The sequence below is a fragment of the Amblyomma maculatum genome, chromosome 5 (genome assembly GCF_055883805.1).
Source record: "Amblyomma maculatum isolate TAMU_Amacu chromosome 5, ASM5588380v1, whole genome shotgun sequence".
Taxonomy (NCBI): domain Eukaryota; kingdom Metazoa; phylum Arthropoda; class Arachnida; order Ixodida; family Ixodidae; genus Amblyomma; species Amblyomma maculatum.
In genome coordinates, this window is record NC_139348.1 from 70,025,822 (window position 1) to 70,050,342 (window position 24,521).

Below are 24,521 nucleotides of genomic sequence, written 5' to 3' on the forward strand. Positions count from 1 at the left end.
ATGACCTTAATTATGCGTTTTGGGGTTTCTTTGAATGTTCTGAAGCTGGTCTAAGTTTTTTGTTGTTTGTAAAGCCCCTTCATTTTCTTATCGCATATCAAGGAATATTGTTATATGTTACAATACTGGTCATAGTACTAATATTTGCTTTTTGTTCTTGCAGGTGTACATTGGCAGCAATATTATGGTAAATCAGCAGTTGATTGACCGCATGAAACTCAGTGCGGGCAATCAAGCAACAGTTTGTGTGTAGCTTGGTGCGGGTTGTGTTCTCACCCGAAGAACTGGAAGAAAGCTCACTTTATGGCCGTGTCTGCAATGCCCGCAAGGAAGAAGCTCCAAAAAAGGCACTGGGCTGCCCAAAATTGGATGCTGTTATCTGTAAGTCCTTGAGCTCATAGCCTGTGCATGTAATGCAAGAGCATTCTGAAATATTGTCCAAACAGCTGACTTTTCAGTGATGGTCAGGGCCATAATGCTTGCCTTAATGCATAATGCTGTGGTGCCTGCATGGCGCTCACACTGTCCGTGCTCTGTATATTTAATTTACAAAAGCTAAGGAAGGCTGGATGGACTCTAGCTTGTTCATTGCAGTCATGCTTCTAATGTATTTTTTTTTCTTTTTGCAGCCTACACCTGCTTGCTCAATGGAGCACTGGCCAAGGTGGTCACCGGCAGTTGCGCATGTTTGCACTGGGATTGTGGACAGTGATCCGATTTTTTGTCGCAGGGTCTTCGAAAGCAGGCCTAATTGCAAGGCCTAAACACAGGAAGTACATCTATTCAAATAAATATAAGCTCATACAAACAAATGTTTCAGTCTGAACATACTTTCTTCGAACATCCACCAAATATCCCATAGTCATCATTCCTTCGAACTTCCTTTGAACCAATAATTGGCCACTGCCTGTGAACTCAACTCAAACTGACAACGGTCTGTTCACTGGGAGCTCAAAGGAAATTCACAGGAAATTCACAGGATGGTCAGAGAAAGTTAATTCACAGTGAATTCAAAATCAGTAGCCAATTCTCAGTTCAGAGGAAGTTGCTTCCTTCTGACTTTTTTGAGTTCACATTGAACTCAAAGGATGTTCCCGTTTTTATAAGGGACCCTTCGTACCGGCCGGTAGCGAGCACCCATATGACCTTTAAGCCATTTTTTACACTGCGACTTGGAGCAGTGCGAAAGGCAGTCTTGTTTATCCTGTCTGCAGATGTGACAAAGAGTGCACGAAGAAGCACTTAGGATGTGACTGGGGCATTGTTCTCAGAGCGAGCAAGCCAGAAGCTCCCCTTAATCCGCCGCTAGGCCTTCAGCATGACGGCTGGTTGACCTTTCCCTTTTCATGTCGTTGCTCGAAGTGGTAAACACGGATGGCGCCGGGCAATGCACTGTGGAAAGGATTTAGCCAGCGGCGGCAGCGTGGATGGGGAGGCGGTGTGCGAGAGACAAGTGGCAAGGAAGTCTCCCGAGAGGATATGTTTCGACACCATCACCACGGAAAGAGTTTCGCCGTGCTTTGTTTGTATTGCTAATGGGGCCCTATGTTAGAGGATAAGGCCAACCCACACGGCCGTGCCCATCTAGCATATTTCCTTATTGACAGTTGATGTGTGGAGCTGGCCTCTGAAAATGACCGCCCATATTTCTTTGTTTTTTTGAAGATGTAAAACGAGATGTGATCCAAGAGAGTTCAGTCCAGTCTGAGCTGAGGCTCCATGCGTAGGCATGTAACGCGGCGGTTCTGCTTAGGCTCTAACCAGTTAGGTTGAAGATTAAAGTAGCGCAGAGTGTTGTTTTTGTAAATTCATCTCAACTTCCAGTTTTACTATATATATATATATATATATATATATATGTCATGCTGTAAATATATGCCCTGTCATCATCACCTTCATGTACGCCTCCTGCTCTTCCCCACGCCGAACTACATAACAGGAAGGGTTTAAAGAACCTTCTGAAAAGGAACGAACGACATAAATTCTACTCGTTCTTCCTGCGGTATGTATATTGCAGCTGATGATGATGATGACGTCCTGTAACTATTGCGCCATTCAAGAAAAAAATAATTGTGGGAAATCAAATGCTGCTAGATGATATTAAGAACTTCACTAGAAGACAAACGGTTTCGAAGGGTGAAAAACAAGTTTCCTTTAATTGCACTCTTCAGATATATACTGAGTGGTGGCCGAACTTTGACCCACAGTGCAACGAAGTACGAAGGGACTGATTATCCTGAGTTCCATAATCTGAACAGGTGTTGATTGCAGTAAATGAGTGGGGTGTGTATTTGTTTCTGTATAATTTCTGGGAGCGCAATTATAAACGTTAATGCCTAATTTTATGTTAGGGGTTGCAAAGAGCACGTTTTTATTCTTTGTAAGTTGATGTTCTGTACAGTACTATTATTTTAGTTTTGCCACCTTCTTTCAGCCAGCGACTAGGACAATTACAGTCTACAAAAATTCGATTAGAGACAAAATTTTAGCGTAATCATATAAGTGAATATTGGTACAAAGGAGTAATTTCAAACTCGATTGCAGGTACCCTCGAGCTGGCCAATGAAACTGCTCTGGATAGTGGTGGCATCATACAAAATCGCATTCTCAACACGTACGCAAGAATCTGCTTTCGATCCTAGCCACGGCGGAGTGTTGCGGTTTGAAGAAGGTGCGGTGACAAACTCTGAGTGGGCAATATTTGGGTACTTAATTAATGGAACTACATCGCTGCATTGTTCCTTATCAAACGCAGACGCTAGGAACAACTTTGTGCGATCATATCCAAAAACTCCAAAGAATCACAATTAACATTTTGAAGGCTCTTGGTACAGCGGTGAACATAATTTTGGAGTCTAGTTCAAGGGCGAAAACATTTAAAAAAAATGAGACTTTCGTAGTCGGAAGCAAGAAAGATTTTACAAAAATCTAATAATAATAAACTGTACCTCGAGAGAAGCCCTATTTATGCTAACATTATTGAACGTATTAGAGCTTATGTACATACCACAGCGCGTATTTCAGCCGTTCAAGCCGCAACAGGAGGCTGCCAGGAGGTGAAGAATAACTGCTACATTACTGCGCGTTACATGCACCACAATTTCGGCGCCCCCCCCCCCCCCCCCCATAACGTACTTGCATAATAAAAATAATGCTTCCCGTGGGCTTATTTTGTAACAAAAGTTGTTCCTTCCGGTCTCTATACATTTCTTGATGTCGCCTGTGCGACCTATAGAACGTACCATGTTTTCTACCTGGTTGTTTACCTGAGCTGTCATTAGGATGAGAAGATCTAGTTTTTGCTTTCTTACGGCTATACTTAAGTGTGTATTTTTGCTGCATCCTACCCGTGGTAATCATAAGGAACAGATTTGGATTTTTACATTTAAATACACACACGGTCTGCTGCGCAATAGTTTTTGCTTACAGTTCATGCATTAGCCTCTTTGTCATGTACAGTGTTTTTGTTTAATGGTCCTCGTCATCTTTAATAAACCATTCTTCTCAGCGATGTAAATTTCTGCTGTTCCAAGGCAGCTGTTAAGAGAAACTCGCAATAGGTTCAATTCAAGAAGAAGTGACCTACTTGTTATAAACTGTTCTAGCCATCACTAGATCAATGTTTCGCTCAGGCCATTTTCCCGTTTACACAGTATCTCGTTCGGCTGTAGTGAGCTCATAAAATCGCTCAAAAATAAATTACGTGAAAATCTTGTTCACGCGATATGCAAAACTGTTTTCAAACGTTACACTTGTTTAGGCAAGAAACAATTTATCTACTCTATTAGCATGAATTATTGAAATCTATGTTCGTTGATATGCTCCCTACATTGTGGTGCAATTACAATTTAAAATAACTTATTTTTCCGACTGCTAAGTAAATTTTCGTGTGTGTATAAAGCCTATGCACGTTTTTATAAGTTTGTTTGAGATCTACCTTTGTCAGGACAAAGGTGGGCGGGATTAAAAAAAGGAAAGGCGGCTTTTCAGATTGACCAAGGCCATTAAACTGTAATAACTTTGCATTCTAGGAATGCTCTCTTGCGTTTCCTCACGCAGGGAGAATATTTTTTACACAAAACGATAATATAAATCTGCTTACGACGTAATCCTCAAACAAATTTATAAGTTTTAAAGGAGCCTCTTTAGAATACTTGGCCTTTTATTAGCCCATCTACATGAAATATATATATATATATATATTATTTCATTTGATCGCTTGCCATGCTTGCGTCTTTCAACGGATGTACGGCGAAATTTTAGCAGTTGTAGTAGTCACAGTCATTGCTTTAGTCTCAAAGATATACATCCTCGTACTCTCTCATCAACTTCATTCACAGATTTAAACCAAAAATACGCTACATTGATGGTTTAAACAAATCATACAACGCGCTGTTGCCGAATACCGCAATGCGCTGTCGCGTACATACATTACAGCAATTTAGCTGTTCTGTCCTTTTATAAACATAGGCTTACCATGTGAAATTTGGTAAGTTTTGGGGCCTTTATTACAATGGTATTATCTGCTCCTCAGTATAAAAGTGGACGAAAATACCCAATTGACTGAAGAAAGTTTTTTCACAATAGCAGGGGATAAAATTATGTACGGAACCCTGATCGAATTTGTCTGTACGCCGCGATGTTCTGTCTCTTTAAGAAACACAACGCACCAGGCTTTAAAACGTAATTCTTGGTCAGAATAGAGGAACCTTTCTAGCCGACGCTTCCCTCTCCTGAAATGTTTCAGATTATCGGCTTAGATGCACATATTGTGCATGTGTTTTATAAGGCCACCACGGCACAAATTCTAAAGCCGACTGTTGTGCTCAAGCGTATTTAAAGAAAGCAGTCTGCTATAGAGAAAGCAAGTTAGTGTTCAAGTATATTGTATGTCAATTACAAAATAAATTGACATGAGAAAAACTGATATGAAGAGAACCAGGTGTGCAAAAACACACGCTACTCGTTTTATCTCAAAGCCGAGGTAATAGGTGCTTAAATGCCTGCCAAAAATGGCGTAAATAAAGTTATAGACCTGTTTCCTTCGCAGGCCGATAGACGGATTACTCCGAAATCATACCCTTATTTATTGGAAGAAATCATCACCAGGTGCACATGTCACTTGCACAGCTTCTCAAAATATTCATCCCAAAATACAATGATTGACAAGGTACGCCAATCAAGCCAACTCAAAAATGGTGAAGCTCAAACGCATTTGCAGCAATTCGATGCAATAAATGTACTTTGCTTTTCTTTATTCCAAGCAAGCACTCGCTTCAAGTTAATTTATGAACCTGTGAATTTCATAAATGCGTGCTTTAAAAACTATTTATGGTATTTTACATGCAGTTCGAAAGAAGCAATTAACAAATAGATGCTTTGTGTTACAAGTTCATTCTAATACACGAGAGACAACTTCGCACATACAAAGGATGTGAGCAGCAGGTACATAGTCTCTCAGCTGCATTTGATTCAGTTTAGCGCTTTGTACCTTCAACTATCATTATTCGGTTACTGAGGAGCACCAGCTGGTGCAGGTTTGAACCAGTTAGTTTAACATTGGTAAAAAGAGAGCAGCGCAAAAAAGGACCAAAGCAGGGAATGTTCATTCTTCTCTTGTCTCCTCTTTTAGCAGTTTCCCTGTTTAAAAAATCAATTCATAATCAAAATTAGGCACTCACACCTCAGTCTGGCAATGTGTACAAACGCGAAATAAATATAATTCAACAAGCAAAAATTTTCAATCAAGGATATCTTACTGCTTCAACGTTCGTCTGCTGGTTTATCATGCGTAAGTGTATTCGTATTCGGGGCGTACTTCCATAATGTATGTGGATTTTAGGAGCTGTAATCACCCAAACCTCTTGTTTAAAGCCATTAAATTGGAAGTACATACGTTTTTGTTCCCTAAACAGAACTAGCAGATATAGTTTACAGCAAGAATAAAACTGCATCAACAAACGGATGTATCACGATGGAGGGCCTCTTTTTCAGATAGGACTGTAAGAATGATTACAAGGCATATAGTTTGATGAGCGCATGCTGCCATCCCGAGTCTTCGTGGCAAGGTTGCGTTTATTGTGGCAAATACATGAGATATTGACGAGAAATAGTGGGCAACCACACAGAGCGTTCTATGACATGCAATTAATTTGCAAATTTGGTACCACTGTCATGAAAGTGCTGCTATACGCATCAAAGTAAATCAAACAGTATAGTTCCTTCTTTATTGTGCATTTAGTACACGTAAATCTTGCGGACCTCTTGAAGCACTGTTGTCAATTAACTATGTTTTACCAGCTATGAGTGGCGATTTGAATATTTGAGACTTTTATTCCTCTATTTTATTTTTATCAGGTAGGTGTTACTACAATGGTATCCACATTGCGACAAGTATGACAGCTCGATACATTTACCCCTGCGTGCAAGCCTTATGCAAGGCTCACAGGAGACGCGTTATTCTAACCGGGTAAGATTTTTCTTCCATATTTTTTTCTTTTCGCTCCTATCGATGTTCAAGTAAGTGGAGATTCAACAAGGGCGAATAAAGAAGCCTGCTATACTAAAGATTGAAGATGCCGGGACTGTCATATTCTCTGTGAGGCAAACGAAAATGTGGATCAATTTCCAACAGCGTAGATACGCAATTGTTAATAATTTATACCGCACATCACACAGCGCCGTTCGCGCTTCGGTTTTACAGAAACTAGGCGGCTTCATCTATGATTTCATTCTCCACCTTGCAATACCTAAGTGCAACATTTGTGACTGTGGAAATGTAAAGATAGCAGTGAGTCCCGATCTCATGCCTTTCTTATATGCTTCCCCTACTGGCATTTCTGCTGGTGCACTCAGATGCTGAAGATGAATAATAGTTCAATCCTTGTCGCTACTTCAGCACTTTGTAGGAGGCAGAATGCAAAATCTTTTCGCTTACATTTCCCCACCACTACGCACTAAATAATACTGGGATGCCAAATTCTATCTCAGGCTTGCAGAATAGTGACATCATCGTACTTGTTTCTTCACCCTTCTTATTACATCGGTAATGTTGCGATTGAGTTGTCGGATGCTACAAAACAGAAGGAATGCAGGCGTGCATAACACTTTTCATATACTTGCGTCAAATGAACCAATAATAACGCATTGTAATTTTAAGATTCCATCATTCAAGACAAGCAAGGGTAAAACCTTGATATTGCAGCTCCGGCCAGCTCAAACATTCAGGCTATTTGGCTGCTTTCAGTTATATATGATTTAATGTGTTCATTGGTACTTTACCTAATTGCGTCCTATGCAGATGTAGCACAGCAAAGCTATCAGGAAAACAAACATTTAGAGAACTCACTTCCGACTTATAGATTCTTTAAGAGAGAGTTTGTTTAAAGATCTTTCAGTAACTCCTGCCTTGCACAACGATGCTGCATTAGAGCCTTCTTGAAATGAGAGCCCCGAAAGATCGTCGTCTATGAAATTTGCTGACACGTGGAAAAGTACCTCCGACAACTGGACAATTTCGAGTCATCACGGAAATTAGGGAAGGATCTCTCGAAGTATTTGTGTCACAAAATAACTATTATCGGCACTGCACATCCGCTGTTTTGTTACGGATGCACAGCGTATAAAAAGAGCACAGGTTTTTCGAATAACAAATTTATTCCATTTTTTATCTGCTTGATACATAATATATATCTTTCAGTTTTAATACGGAAACTATGGTTAAGTATACAGGGTAGAATGCATAAAAAATATTGCATGCGGAAAATTGTCAACCAAATCTCTCTCTATGCAAACCAACTGTTTGCCATGGAACGTAATGCATAACGAGGTTTTTCGTTTTGATAGGCGATTTAGGTTGAAATAGGATTAGGAATGAAAGTGAGAACAAAAAAATTGTTTCTGCGCTAGGCTTATATTACTACAAATAACCACTTACATAATGCATCCATTTTTTTCATCCCAAAACAGGTGCCCAGCTCCTAAGGGAACTCGGCTCAATGAACCTTATGTGACGGCATGGCCAAACTGTTGCGGGACGACGTAGCTACCTGATGTACGGATTTCTTTGCAGAAGAGTGGACGGCATGACTGAGATGCAGACATTAAAACTTAAGCGTATGTTTTGAAAAAAAAAATTGAGTATCCCAAACTCAAAAAAGGGTCAAGGTTACCACTATACATCTAAAAGGCCTTATTTCACATAAAGAGTTATCTTGTGTTTTTCATGGAACACTGTTTTCCTTTAATGATGGAAAGTCGTTGGCCATGGAGGGTTTGGTGATGGAACGTTATGTATCTATGGTTGGTGAAATGAAATAGGACCATTTTTTACACCAAAACCTTTCAATGTTCATCCAACAAAATCTCTTGCTCGAGATGTGTCATATTCCTCGAGAATCCACGAGATTAGTTCTTGTTTAGCTTTCCAGTCATCTGCAATGCCTGACCTGAACGCACGTCAAGGAACCCGACGCGACAGGAGCGATGGCGTATCGTCGAAACACGCCGACCGGACACTGTGTGACAGATTCTGCGCCTTTCCTTCCCTCTAAATCAATTATACTTGCACGTAGCATTGGCCCCGCCGGGGTGGTGCAGTGGTAAGACGCCCGACTACTGTGCCGGAGTTCCCGGGATCGAATCCCGGCCTCGGCGGCTGCGTTTCGATGGAGGCGAAACGAAGTGGCGTCCGTGTGCTGTGCGATGTCAGCGCACGTTAAAGATCCCCAGGTGGTCGAAATTACTCCGTAGCCCTCCACTACGGCTCCCCTTTCTCTCTATCCACTTTCACTCCCACCTTCATCCCTTCCCTTACGGCGCGGTTCAGGTGTCCACAGAGCAAGTGTGACAGATACTGCGCCTTTCCCTTCCTATGAACCAACCAACCAACCAACCAACGTAGCATTGCAACGAACGCCGGTAAAAGGCAAGTGATAGGAGAGGAAGGGCAGGCTTCCGCTGATCTCCTTTTAAGAGACATCTAAAGGACCCTCTCGCTTTTTTTCTTTTCTCACGTGACGTTTATTTCTTTTTCTTCATGCTAGAAATAAATCGCCGGTTGATACCGTACGCTACACTGGTGTCCACGTCATTCTGTGTTCTCATTTGTATATGTGAAGAACAAGCGCTAACAGTTGAGGTATTTGTGCAACCAATAAGCCCGCATGCAAGATTTTCTTAGTATATTCAAGGAATTTACTACGCTGCCCGAAAAGGGCTTCCTATAGACCGCTTTTGAAACGAGGAGGAAAATAGCCTCTAACCGGAGAGCGCCGCGCAGCTCCTCCCCTTTGGTATGTGTGGACAAGGTGATAGCAGCGAGGGCTCCAGGGCACCCTACAATAAAAGCGCACGCGTTGCGCAGTCTTTTGCAAACAAATCGTCTTGAATAGCCGCAAAATGCCTAAACTGGTTAGCTGATGCGAGCGATGCGCTATCTTTGCAGCCTTTTTTATATTCTGTATGCTTTTTTCATACCCTCTTTCTGTTCTTGCTGCTTTTCGCCCCTTTCTTTCCTTCCTTTCTCTGATCGTTTCATTTTCGCCGGCCGCAGTTTATCTCCTGAGAGGTTCTGCAGCTAGCATATCTTTTTTTTTCCCTGTCGTTTCAATTAATAAGAAATTAACAAGAAAAAAAGAGATGAATCACACAATTTAAAAGGTTAACAGCGGGGATAGGTGCGTGTGTCGTTCTACGCAATTCCAATCGCAATTAATTCAGTTGGGTGAAGACGAAAAGTCTGAATTTCAAGCCCCAAACTAAAGTGCTTCGCCTTAGCAGCCTTTCGTGCGAGTTTCGAACACTCTTGTTTGTAGAAAGAGGACAGGAAAACTGAATACCAGTGCAACAACGGCCGCCTTTAGGCAACAAGCGGATGATGTTCTTGCGGCGAATATTTACGAGATGCCAGCTGGGAAAGAAAACCTATTTCGATGCAGTCGTCTGAGCTTCATGCGAGTATGAAAGAACATGTCCCACTTAGAAGGTAACAGTGCCTAATAAATTGGCTGCCAGCCTATTATTTAGTCAAACAGGTCTACGTGTTTTGTTTAAAACACACATCCCGCAAGCTTTTTCTGCCGATAATAAGTGAGAATATGATCACGGGAAAAGCAGCCATTTGTTGAAGCAAATCTTGCGATGACAAATGGGCTATATAATTGTCGATAAAAGCAAATTTAGCTCATGTCATTATGGGACAGAATTTATTGTCACTATTCCATAAAGCAAATGTCGATTTCCTATTTTATCTGAATGTCAGCATGACGGCACCACCAGACAAACGCAGGTAGCGGGCACTCAAATAAATTGCAGGATAGCAGCTTCCGCCGCAGACAACAGTCATTGCCACTCCCCGCACATATCCGCAGACCGGGGTTTGATTCATGGAGGCAACGCTGAAATTCGATTGCCCGATAATGGACGCTTGAACGGCCCGCCTCGGCTTTTTCTCTCAAGGAAGTAGCCTAGGGTAGAATAGAAGGATGATGGATTCTTTTGATGCAGGAGCAGTAAACAGTGTATGAATGACCGGCTGAACCAACAAATGTAGCGCGACTAGCATTGCTCCTAAACGTGACATGAAACGGCTACATTCGCTTGCTGTCATTGCTGAAATTGTTACAGTAACCCGTCTCTAGAAATTATTTAAGAATAAAAAGTAGATCTAAATCAGCCTTGCATTATTTGCTTCCCCGCCCTCGCAGCCAGAGCTGCACCACAACTTCTCTCTGTTCCATAAAAGTTACACACTAGTTGCAATCAGCCTTGCAGTTTTGGCCTACCCGATCAGGAGCATAAATTTAGGTTATTTCTGACCAAATGGCTGGACTGCTTCTGAAAAAAAAAAAAACATTTTTGTCTTTCAGCCATGTACATTCGGAAAGCGAAAATTTGCATACGGATGCTCTAAAATATTGATGTATGCTATTTATCGCCTATTCCGAGAATGGAACCGCACATACCAGCATGGCGGTTGTTTTCAGCTTGGCCGCTAGAGGTTGCAACCAGCTCCTCTCGACTTCCGCCTAGATAGCATTACCCAACGTAATATACCGTTGTGTTTCTTTCTTGCGACCTATAAAGCTGATTGCTCCGCTTTCAATGCATCTCTGTGCAGTTTTATACCCAATATTCGTATTAGCTTCATATTCGTTGTTCTGTTGTATCGTGCACGATAGTTACTGATACTTTAATAATTCTCAATTAGGAAATCATGACTGTAAATTTTGAACAATTCTTTGTGTTACGTGTTCCTCCTTTTCTCTGCACTTTTTGTGTCACAATTTATGCGTCCTTTTGTATTGCGATAAAACTCTTCAAGGACACGCGGGTGACTAGGAAAAAATTATCGTTCCCGTGGCACCACTATGGATCATTCTAAGTACTGGTGCGCGGTGGATCCTGCTGCTGCGAGCAGAAATTCAAGATCCTCAACTAGCGCTGTGCGGCTGCAATCTTAAACACAGAAATTTATGATTGCCTCTAAGAATCAGCCTATGCACCAAACGGAATTCCTGGGGGAAATTATTTTCAATCTTTTTGAAAAGAATTTCTTCCTTGGAAAACTGCATAATACAGTGGCTTTTGATTTACAATTTTAACCGTTAAATTGCTTCATATTTGTGCCTGATGATTAGTATATTCGACTGTTTGAATTAAAAATATTCTGTGTTTTGACCAATGATCATCTCAGGTAGAATTCCTTAAGCAACGAATTACGAAGATTTGCTCGCTTAAGGCGATCAGCCTCTGCTGGCCTCCACTTCTCCATGGCTAACTGCACCATTACCAGCTCGGTGCAACATTTATACACCCTGCGCATGCGTGGGGGCTCCGGAGTATCGGAAGAGCAATAACGCCACTGCGCATGAGCGGCGCTGCGAACGCGGCGGCGGTGCACCTCTGAGTCACCGCGACGCAGAAGAATCGCGGTGGTGACTCCGGCGCGCCAGCTGTGTACCGTGTGACGTCACTCCCTCCTGGCGCATATACAGCCGGCGCGGCAGTGGCGGCACCTGTGAGTCGGTGGGTATGATGGGGCTCTCCAGCTGTGCTCCGTTTGACGTCACTTGCTCCTCGCGCATGCGCATCTTTGCTCATCGGAGGCTCCTCGAAATAGCTCACCGACAAGCGTATTGTCGCTTCCGCAACCAAATATTTTGGTCGTAAATCAACAAGCCGTTCTTTGGTTCATATCGCATGCTCAGAATGTACTAAGTGTATGCGAAAGATGGCTCATGTCGAAATGAACAGACGTTAATGGGACAACAAACCACGGCCGGTCTCGAGGGAGAGCACGCTTCTCTTCTGTTACGGCCTCTCCAATGGGGTCTGTTTCCACCGCCCGCCGCCCCTCGGTGGGGTCGTCACCGCCCCACTGCTGCTCCTCCGCTACAGCCGTTCACGTGCAAGGGAAACGTGCGCTCGCTCTTAGCTCCGCCCGCGTCAGTTACAACCGGCAGGTTCTGACATTTTGCCCCTTATGGTTTATACAAAGGCCGTAATCAGCATCGAGCATTTATCGTGTACGAGGAATAATATACAGTCAACAATCCGCTCATGCGGGCGCGCGTCTTCGTCAGTGCGGCCGTGCACGGTCGAATGAAGCTTCGGGTACACTTTTTTTGCCCCTATGTTTTGTAGAAAAATAAATTTACCAGGCTATGCAATGTGCCTTTGGATGTTGTAAGCAGGTGTAGAGCGACCTGACTTGAGTGCATGGTGAACTGCTGGGTGGAGATTCTGTCAACCGCTACCGTTTCCGTTTAGATCAAGAGACACCGGCGAAAATTCATGGCGCGTCTCAGATTCAGAGTAAAAAACGAAATTTACTCGTTTAGTTAAAATTGCATTCGTCTAGTGGAGTGAGCTGTTCTAGCTTCGTTCAAAAGAAATGTTGAAAGACAAAAGATGTATATGTAGTCTAGCGATTACTTTTAATCAAGGAAATGGGCATAAACAGTTTAGCAGAATTGAAAAGCGCGGCGAACAATAAAAATTTATCCTTCAAAGTTACAAATTGCACTACATATTCATCAATTGATCAGAATGGTACCTGCGTCTAGAAAATTCAGTCTAAAAATCTTCCTGCGCGGCTTGTGCACACGAGGAGTTAATTAATTGGTCTCTCGTTCTTCTCCGTCACTTTCTTGGTATATTTAATTGAGAAGAAGAATTCTGAGAAAATTTTCTGATATCAAAGAAGCGGTCCTTATAACATGACTGTTGTCAATTTCTTTCGGGCATCTCATTGAATTCTCAAGTGCTGATTGAATCGGGATCTTTAATACTTCGAGAACCTTTGTGTGTAGTAGGTGTACGGCAGCTTTTTAAAAAAACAAACAACGCTTGTCCAACAGTGCAACAAACTCTGGTTTCGGATAATGCAGTCCACTAGAATATTGTTCTCGTAGAGGAGTGTACTAGTGCCCCGAAAATAAAACGGAGCAGACATACGACCAAAATTTCATTTCGTGGCGCGCCCTGCAAGCGGATGCGCATGTTCAGCTTAACACATTTGGCGTTCGCCTTATCAGCAGCCCGGACGAAGAAGACCGCTTTTTTCCCCAAACTCGCGCTCCGCTTTATTTTGTGGGCACTAGTACATGGGGCTGCTTCTTTCGCTAGTTGCAAGAAGAATAGCGCAATCGTCACACCCGAAGTGGAATAACTTAACAATATATTAACCGATGCAAGCTAAACGGGAATATGTGACAGTGGGAAATGGGATGGCAGGAGATGGCATCACTTCCTTCAATTCTTCGGTTAGTGATTGAGGCACAGCATAAATGACTTTTTTTTTTTGGCATCGACGCCAGGTGCCTTGATTTCGCTCATAGATGAAACGTCCGTCTTGACAATGTATAGTCAAGTGCCGCTAGCTGTAACGGCCCTCGCATCTAGAATATCGTTACCTTCCGCACATTAGCCTTACTGTCCCGAAGAGAGCTTCAATTGGTCGCTATATAGGGCTTGAAATGTGTCTTCAATGAGAATCTTCTTCTTTAACGCTTTAGAAGTTTCTTGCATACTTTCGATATAGCAGGTTAACTCATTAGTAAGTCCCTGCAATCACCTTCATCATTTATTGGCCGCTTTTTACCACTTCCAGCACAAGTGGTGTCATGAATATCAAGCCATTTTTGATTGTTTTCATAATAAGCTTAATATCATGTAAAAACTTCAGTAAAACAAGGTTTATTCGCAAAATTAAAGATGCTTATAATACAACATATTGGCTAATATATTTATTGTAATAACATTTAACACTCAACCCTACAACGTTTACATTAACTGTTATACTAATACTTTATATCATGCAAGCATTTCGCAATTTACATTACATTTTTATGAAATTATTTTCATCTTCGGTGTTACACGAATGGTTTCGCATCTAGCGGCGCTGAAAGACGGTTTGGCTGCTGCAGACGAGTTGGTGTCATGTTAGACTTCAAGAAGCTTCACTGCTCATTTTTTTTTATTCACATTCTTGTACAGGCTTGGGGAAAATTCGGACTTAAATGGACAAAAATAGCTACCGTATGCCGCAATGTACGTCGTATGCTTGTCGAACCATTCCTGAGCGACAGTGTAAATATAATAATAGACTCCGTTCACATGTGCAGTAAATGACGACATGCCGCTGCAGCATCTATCTTCTGTGTCCTTTCATTTCGGGGCTGTACACACCACGAAACCGGCGAGCGACAGCGCAAAACCAGGCAAAAGCCCCCCGCCGCCATTGAAGCAGACGCGGAGTGAACAGTGAGCAGGTCGCGCCCCTTGCGGCGGCAGAGCGCGTAACTAAAGGAGAAAAGTTCCTATTGTTCCCGCGGCGATTGAGAAGGTCGTAAGAAAGAGCGCGCGCTCTCCCTCGAGACCGGCCGTGAACAAACAAGCTGGAGCATCCGGGAAACAGACTGTGTGCCATCCTAAGTCTTCCACTTTATCCACATCGTATACGCAGATTTTTTTGAAACTTTCGCTACATCATTATATTACCGGTGAATACCGCATCAAATAATACTTTCAAGTAAGTGTTTGCGGCACCTAAAGATTGGCAGAAAATATTGGCGAATTGCAAACGGCGCTAATCATTAAACTTAACAAGAATTACATTTGCCCTCTCCATGTCTTAACTCTATGGAGTGAGCGGTACCGTTAGAGAAATTATGTAGTTTGCGTTTTATATGTGCAAAAGCGGTTGAGTGTACGCTCAGGCAACGTTAATATTTACTTTGTGCTATTCCTTAAAATACTCTCTTGTCATTTCCCTCTCGTAATTCGGTCGTAATTTTGCTGCATCGCACGAACAGCCAAGTAGCAGCATAGTATTGTAAGGTAATACCTGTCCAAAAATTAATTTTATTCTTAATATGGACACCTTGTTTCCTTAATTGTATGAGAGGAATTGGCATGGATCAGAAATGCAATGACAAGGCGGCAGAAGCACAGATCATATCACATAAGCATCTTTGGCCTCTCCTCTTTGCTCGCTGACGGAAATGATGTGTCCGCTTTGTATGCTGTTTCCCTGACATTCATCGTTCAGTCGAGGCTGTAAAGGAAGGTAGATAGCTATATGAGGCGGAACTTCCTGCCTAAAAGAAAAAAAAAGTACCAAGGATACTTATATTTTATTTTTGACGCAGAGAAATATTTAGGTAAAGGTGTTGATTGCTAGTGCGATTTAAATGTCTTCTGGGGAGAAGTGAGGGGAAAAATGGGGTTGGGATCTGTAGGAAAATGCATTGATTACGACAGAGTGCTTCGGCTGCTCAGCAGTTTCAGGAACATTACGTAAAAATTTCGAAGGAATTTAACGATCACAAAGACGATTACGTCTGCTTCTCTTCTACCTGATTTCAGAAAAATGAAGATAGTTTGTCAGCCACACGATAGCAGTTACTTAGATTGGAAAATATTGCTTTCGCCAAAGTTACATAGATGCAGACTTTCACTTCGAACAGATAGGTAGCAGCTAATATATGCTGAGATATATATAAAGCGAACTGAAAGCATCAAGACCGTTGAAATTTGCAAGCGTTAAATGGCGCTTCCAAACCGTGGGCAAAAGCCGAGTAAGAAAATCAGTTCCCACATGTTGCACGTAGGACACACAGCGCTAATGTATTTCGTGCGTCACTGTTTGCTTATATGTGAACGGCTTTTTCTCAATGACGCCAACAACCGATGCTGCCGTATATAATTTTTTTGGTGTAGCCCATTTTCAGTTGCTGGCAAAATATTTGATGTTGAAATATTGAATTCAAAGCGGGCAGAATATATTAGTATTGTGCGTCACAAAATAAACTTTATGATTATTCCTCGAAAAGATCGTAGCTCAGCTTTCTTGTGTTCGTTGAAACAAAGAAAGAACTCAACAGCAATAAGCTTAATGAATATACAGGTTTGAGAGCAGTTAAACAGCCTGAAAAGAAGATAGTGTACTCTGCACTTTACCAAAATCTTCACAGCCCTGCAAGACCAATTGTTTCCAGTTATTTTACCAGTAGTTTCAAGTTATGCTGAAATAAAGGGTAAGCTAGACACACCCACAGAAAATTAGATCTGTTCAAAATTGTTTTAAAGCTTTAAAGCCGCTTAGACTTAGAAGTTTTCGTTCCACATAATCAGCAAATTGCCACCATTCCTAATAATAAATACCCTTTTTTTAACGAGAAAAACTATTTTCTGCACATTTTGAGTCCTAGCGTTTCGTGAATTCTACTCGCTGAATGTTGAACCATTGTCTCGGTATACCTATTTCTATCGAAAGGAGGCAAATAGAAACAGATAAGATGATAGGGAGCTCGAAGTAGCCAAGGGCTTTTGAGCTAAAATGTCGGTAAAAAGAGACAAGAAATCGAAACTTAGAAAAAAAAAACTATAAAAGAAGAGCAGACGTTTTCAAACGAGCAAAACTCAAATAAGAATCAAACTAACACACCAAACTAACAATGGAAATGTTCTAAGGCGCTAGAGAACCTAATAAATAAAACTATTGGCAGCTAGACTCCTCTTTTAAAGGGATACAAATGTCGGTCTCTGCCTTGCTGGCACGTTAGTGCGCTCAGGCTATAATGAAATATGCTTAATGTGCTCTGCGAAGAACCACTTCAAGAGGACAATCTTGAATGCAGAAAGCTGTGTAGTATGCGGCCGTCTATTCGTCCTGAGAAATAATTTGATGGCATGTGGAATTTAACCTGATTTCGAACCATTTGTTGAGCCAGCGGCATAATTTAGCTTGCGGAGCTTGAAGTGGAATCCTTCAGCTGCACAGCTATGCAAGTGAGGCAAAGGCGGCAATAATCTCTAGCGTGCTTTTGCTCATAATATTCACGCTTCCCGAATGTTTATCATTTCATTCAAGTTACATCAATCCAGCGGCAATCCCAAGGCAGTATTCTGTTTGCGGCAACCCGAGGAAATTGAGTTAGAAACTTGTGAAATATCCTGAACTAGAGAAATTATTCAGGCCCATCGTGACCTTTCCTTCACTTTTCATGTCATGTCACACATCGTGTTCGTTGGGAGCGTTATGGAATTTGTGAATGTCAAGATCGGGCGTATGTGACGTGATACCATAACTCTCTGCCGATCAGAAGTGTTGGCTCTGTGCCAACTAATTTGGCGAAGTGATTATTGTGATACGAAATACTTAACCATAACACTTCAGGAATAAAGTAAAACCGAAAGAAAATTGTAAGCGTTCCCAGTGCGAGCACCAGTTTGCTTATACTCGAAGCTCGAAACTGAAGAAGATATAACAAGACAGGCGGATGGGATAACGCTGATAGAAGTTCCTCTTGTAATTCGATAGCACAGCTCTACTCGATGAGACGAAAAGCAAGAAAGAAATATGATATACAGAGTGCTTGCCTTTTGAGTATAAATACGCATAAAATAAATGTTATACCATGTTCTTGGAACAGGGGTTCGACACCGACGCAGAAGGTAAAAGGATGATGTATCCAGGAGGGTTTTCATAGCAGCAAAGGCAACCAGCCTGGTTTCATATGTTAGGTCCCCAAACAAGATTATAACGTGCAATTATTGCAAGGAAGTAGTTTCTCATGTTAAAATATTTGCGTCGCGAAACTTCAATAAGAACACTCAGGTCTCGCTCGTGGCAATTCATCTACTGAACTAGTTGGCAAGGCAATGACATAAGCGAATCGCAGATTATTGAGGCAATCTCGATTAAGACTTATTTATAACGTCTTCCTTCTTCTCAGAACACCTCCTGTAAGCATACGGTGAATTGATCCTAGGAGATCGCACTTGCTTGCCTGCGCACTTATTTATAGGACGTGTATTCACTTTCTTCATGGACAACTCTGGTTACTGTGAAGCCATTATTGATATATTCTAGTGATTCTACATATGGCTGATCTACACCTCGAGTTCAAACTGACTACATAACTGTGGACATATTTACTGAGTCCAATGTTTTCTTGTAATGAATAAATTATGTGTAACTCGTTATATTATACCCCTTCATGACCTTCTAGAAAAAGCTAACTGTATCAAGCGATTGATTACAGTTACAAACTTCTTTCCTAGCAAGGAGCAGAATGGTGTCAACTTGTAGTGCTAATTCTAAATAGTTTTTGTTATCCAAGCAAAACACTGGCTCAACAGAATTGACTCCGCCTCTATGGCTCTGTGATAAGGGCGTTCGACAACTGTACCCATGGATCCGGGAGGAAATACTGGCAGCGGTGGCCACTTTTCTACGAAAAAAGAAAGCAAAGCGCTTTTGTGCTGTGCGATATCAGTGCACGGTTAAGAAGAGCAGGTATTTCAAATTCCCGGAGCCCTCCACTAAAGCGTCTCTCATAACTTGGCTTGCTTTGTGACCTTGAACCCTGCCCACCAAACCAATCATATTTGCATCAACGCCATCTCGTCGCCAAATGACAAGCGCTAACATCCGTTGAACCCAACGTTCTGTGATAATGCGCCAAAGAATAGGAACTTACATAGCATTAGTCTGTTGAATTCTGGGCTCCGGAGAAGGCTTAAGAAACTGTAAACACACCTGATTATCCCCCGCCTAGATGTATTTGTCGCCATTCTGCGAAGTGCCTTCGTCGGCCCTCCGCCCGATTCCAGTCGGGAGGTTTTTGAGGAGAGCAAAGGTTAGGCACTCCACCTCTTTTGAATCTCACGAAGCAAGACGACTCAAAAAATTTCAAAATAACTGGATTTCTTTAAATCAATGAACGCTGCACAGAGGGCATCGCTTGTGTCGGTCCCTTCTGTTTTAACCGCACTAAGGAACATAACGCTTACACACTGCCCCGAATCCTCAACCTTTTAAACTAATAAGTCACTGCTCGTCGCATGACCTGTGACTATAAAGGCATCCACCGGATCTGCCTGCAATATGGATCATGAGCACACTTCCGTTCCTAGTGGATGACACCCGCGTGCTCCAGGTGTGCATTTTTTGAAATTCGGGCCCGGTATGTACCCTGCAAAGGCGGCGTTGCAGTGAACCCCATGTAGCTTCGCTTGTTTGATTGGGACATTATACTAGAGATGGCATCGAGCCTCCTGCCCGCCCTTAATGTTGACAAGCCCCTGGTTTCAAGAGTTTCTAGGAGCGTTCCTGAGCACACGAATTCCCCTCAAGATGTCCAGGTTGCTCTTCCTTTTACATCCAAAACAACAAGGCTCTGATACCTGCAACGCCTACTTCAATTGAGAAAATGTCTCCAACGTGTGACGCGGACCTACCAACTTGTTCAGCTCCTTCGGACACTTCATTGCAGCCATCCACTGTAAGCACTGAAGAGTCGGCTGGTACGAAAAATACAGAGCCGGCAGCCTCCCGCCGCTCCTGGAGATATGAATGCACCACTTTTCGCCAGTGATACCACGGCTCACGCAGCTGTCGAGGATGAGGGCATATGATTGTCATCACCGAGTAGTCTGGTGATACACAACGAAGGCATTACACTTTGTCAACAGGACATGTCGTGTCGAAATCCCGTCGGTGCCACCGGCCTTAAGTATGGCATCGTCGGACATGTAGCAGGGCCAGATGGAGGCATCCTCATCTTTCATATAGAAGTAGATGAAAGTGGCCTAACCCTTCACACCTGACTCAGAATATCCAGTAGGTTGACCCTGGAGGCCTCGTGCTTCCTGGGACGTTACCAAATACGATAGCAAGACAGCACACACAGCGGTAAAGGTTTGTGAGAGTGGAGGACTGGTCTCGTGCTGCACCGTTAAAACCACAAATTCAAGTGAGGCAGAACAAGGTGCATTTGCTCTAGCAATAACATAAAAGTGTACAAAGGTTACAGTTAGTCACTCTAAGGCAGCCATTAGGAATTACGATTTGGGCAGAATCTCTGCTGCTGCCGCTAAAATACTGAAAGAAGCGCAAGTACCAGCAGAGCAAATCGCACTTATCTGGGCCTTGAAGGAAACGAGAAGGCGCACGCGATCTCGCGAGGGCTCAATTTTTTAAGATCGCAGTTAACGTGCTACCTACACGCGAGGAACCCCTTCCTTCGGGTGACGAAATCGGAACGTTCATTGAAATCCTTTCAAATTACAAGCTCGGTCTTAAAACCTATCCAGCAGCAGATAATCAGCTCAACAGAAAAGAATTCATCTCGAGAAAATAGCAAACTGGGGTGGCTCCAAACCCTCAATTGTACAGCACATGGAATCGGGAAGTCTTTAATTCTAGCTGCACTCACTGCAATAGCACAGCAGATCTAGCTCACATAGTCTGGACCATCTCATCATCTAATGATCCGAATAGAACGTGTCCTGGGAGGCCTTATTACTCAATCACGAAGTAGAAGAGCAACTCACAGTAATCTGTCTCGCCTTGGCCGCCGCTGAGTCCAGAGGGATTCCGGCTGACGATTAAGGGAATGAACGCATTGGTGACGTGTGCGAATAGAAGTTATTTCTCTCTCTCTCTCCTCAAATCCGACTCTTCGGGAAAAGTGAGGCTGTTTTAGCCATCTTCGGCGCGAAGTGTTTTTCTGCCTGTATCCCGTTCGAATATCTTAATTTAAAATGAATACACAAGACATTAGGACCCTTAATGTGTGTGGGTTCCACAGTGTGTCGAATCAGACTGAGGGGTTGATATCCGCCTGGTCCCCAAATAGTGATGTCCTCGTACTGCATTAAACTGACTTTTCCTCCTTAGCGCACGTGCTGACAACTAAAAGGCGCTTCAGCGTAGACGCGTTCTTTTCGTATTTTACCAACAGCTCGAATAGCGTTGGATTGGCTATTTTGAATGGCTTTCCCATACGCAGCCGCCACATACTATAGACGCTATAACAAAACAGAACTGCGCGAAGGAAACGGGATAAGAAGGCATGAATACACACACACAAAGCGCAGACTTCCAAAATAACGGCTTGAGAGGCTAGTTGGTGCATCATCGTATTCAGGTATGTGGCGCAAACAAAGACAAACACAGGAGAAGATCCACAACACACGCGCACACTACCAACTGTAAGAAGAACCGGAAAACACTTCCTCTTCTACACTCAGGCACGTCTCAACTTCTTCTTCTTCTCATCTCCCTCTTCTTTGCCAAGGGGAAAATGTCACACTCTTCCTCGCACACCATAACCTTGTCCAAACATGGCGGTGACCAATCTCTTCTTTCTTTTCTTCTATTCTTTCTCTTCTTTACCAAGGGGAAAGTGACACTTTCTTCCTCTCAGCCCAAAAAACATCGACCAAACATGACAGTCACAAATTCTATACTGTCTTGTAAATCCACACCACTGCATTGCCCAGTAACTCCTACCACACTGGACAGGTAAATATCACCACATAGTCACAAATCATACACTAAAAACACCACCACGCAAATACAGCAAATACAGTAGGACATGTCCATCTACACACCATAACTTAAGTAGTCCCTATCTATTGAGAAACTATATCTTGCCAACATCTATGAAGCCACGAGGCCCATGTACTTAAGGGGGAAAAAATTCTGCAAACTCCCATGGCCCCAAAAACGTAAGATGAGTCCAAGAATAACAACTTTAGGCCAAGTCGGGATAAGATGGCACGTGAAATTTTAGAGGCGTATTGGATACAGAAGAAGAGTGAAAGATGCATTAGTGAAGCTTCGTTGAGTTTACGTAGAAAAGAATTTAATTTTATTGAGCAATTCTCTTGAGTTATGCAAAGAATGAGATTATTATCGGGCCTCAAGCTGTTATTCTTGGCCTAAAGTTGTTATTCTTGGACTCATCTTACGTTTTTGGGGCCATGGGAGTTTGCAGAATTTTTTCCCCCTTAAGTACATGGGCCTCGTGGCTTCATAGATGTTGGCAAGATATAGTTTCTCAATAGATAGGGACTACTTAAGTTATGGTGTGTAGATGGACATGTCCTACTGTATTTGCTGTATTTGCGTGGTGGTGTTTTTAGTGTATGATTTGTGACTATGTGGTGATATTTACCTGTCCAGTGTGGTAGGAGTTACTGGGCAATGCAGTGGTGTGGATTTACAAGACAGTATAGAATTTGTGACTGTCATGTTTGGTCGATGTTTTTTGGGCTGAGAGGAAGAAAGTGTCACTTTCCCCTTGGTAAAGAAGAGAAAGAATAGAAGAAAAGAAAGAAGAGATTGGTCACCGCCATGTTTGGACAAGGTTATGGTGTGCGAGGAAGAGTGTGACATTTTCCCCTTGGCAAAGAAGAGGGAGATGAGAAGAAGAAGAAGTTGAGACGTGCCTGAGTGTAGAAGAGGAAGTGTTTTCCGGTTCTTCTTACAGTTGGTAGTGTGCGCGTGTGTTGTGGATCTTCTCCTGTGTTTGTCTTTGTTTGCGCCACATATCTGAATACGCAGACTTCCAGCTGACTTTATTTAGCGAAAGCAGAATGCTTTATAAAGGTTATCACAAAAAAAAAACGAAGAGACAAGAAAAAGCAACGCGCGCACGGCAATGACAGTGTCAACAAGACCACGTGTGGTTACGACCCATGGAAAGCTCGGATGTAACCATCTAAGAAGTTAATGTCTTGCCTTGAAAGAGATAAACAAGGCGCGCTAATGCACTTATTGCTCATTTTTGAGATTAAAACAGCCTCGATAACTTCTCTTTCGGTTTTTGTTTTAGCCTTAGAAAGGAACTTTGTTTTTTCCAGGAAAGGAGAACAAATTTTTTTTTCGTGTTTTTAGTGTTTCTAGTGTTTTTAGACAATTCTTCTAACTATGACCTTGACAGCGCTGTCACTAACATTATTAACGCCTTCTCCTCAGAGGGGCAAGGCTTGATCTTTACTCATGAAATGACAAGGGACAACCGTATTCAGTTTTTAGACATAAATCTCCTCTTCACTGTTGACCACGTTTGCTGGTAGTATAGCCCAACGTCTAAAAAGTCTTCTACCCTTTAAAAGCGCTCATTCAAAACTAGTAAAACGTGGCATCATCATGTCTGCCTGCCTATCTGTCCTGAAGAAATCCTGTGCCCACACCATTTCATCCAGTTTTCAGTGTCAAGTTGATCGCCTTTTTTCTGCTGGCTATCCCCCTCATCTCCTTCTCAGCACCTGCGAAAGCCTGTTTCAAAGGCTAAAATCGTCACCTGAACAAGAAAAAGGATGCTCGGAATCCAAGCCTCCATTTGTCATGCCGTATTTTCATTGCTTTCCCCTTAACATCAAGAAGGTAGCGGAAAGGTATGGGATTCGCATTGTTTTTTAGGCGCCCTGCAAACTGAAAAAAGTGTGCCCTCTACTGACTGGTACGAGAAAGGAATCAACCACTTGCAAGAAGAAACACCGGAGCAAGTTCACAAAATGTCTTTCCGCAGTTATTCATGAGATTCTTCTGTCATGCGGTCGTTCCTACATAGGCCAGAAAGGCCGTTGTTTTAATGAACGCGCCTTGGAACATAGGCGACCCATCAGCAGCGGCACTGGCAGCAATCTGCCCTTGCACTGTAAGAGCTGCGACACCAAAAATTGTTCTCCTTTCCTGAAAAAAACAAACTTCCTTTCTAAGGATAAAACAAAAACTGAAAGAGAAGTTATCGAGGCTTTTTTCATCTCAAAAATGGGCGATAAGTGCGTTAGCGCGCCTTCTGTATCTCTTTCAAGGCAAGAGATTAACTTCTTAGATGGTCACATCCGAGCTTTTCATGGGTCGTAACCACACGTGGTCTTGTTGACACTGTCATTGCCGTGCGCACGTTGCTTTTTCTTGTCGCTTGGTTTTTTTTGTGATAACCTTTATAAAGCATTCTGCTTTATAAAGTCTGCGCTTTGTGTGTGTGTATTCGTGCCTTCTTGTCCCGTTTCCTTCGCGCAGTTCTGTTCTGTTATAACCATGAACCGACTAGCCCAACATCACGTCTTACTATTGACGCCCTTAGACGCATGCTGGCATACGTCAGCACGTTAAATTTTATTGATTTGAGAAATATTTTTATATACATGCTCTTTCATTCTAAATAGGTTGATTACTTTCTAAAGTGCTCGACGTTTGTTTTTGGGCGGGCGCA

The 24,521-nt window shown here is 42.5% G+C and overlaps 1 protein-coding gene across 1 annotated transcript in view; it reads left to right on the plus strand.

The window, feature by feature from the left end:
• LOC146188476 (uncharacterized) overlaps positions 1 to 8,135 on the plus strand; it is a 51,562-nt gene extending 43,427 nt beyond the window's left edge. The window contains exons 3-5 of the mRNA XM_084603111.1: positions 2,545 to 2,671; positions 6,358 to 6,469; positions 7,969 to 8,135. Coding sequence (XP_084459237.1) covers positions 2,545 to 2,671; positions 6,358 to 6,469; positions 7,969 to 8,044 — 315 coding nt within the window. The 3' untranslated portion in view covers positions 8,045 to 8,135. The remainder of the gene's footprint in view (positions 1 to 2,544; positions 2,672 to 6,357; positions 6,470 to 7,968) is intronic.
• The last annotated feature ends 16,386 nt before the right edge of the window (positions 8,136 to 24,521 follow it).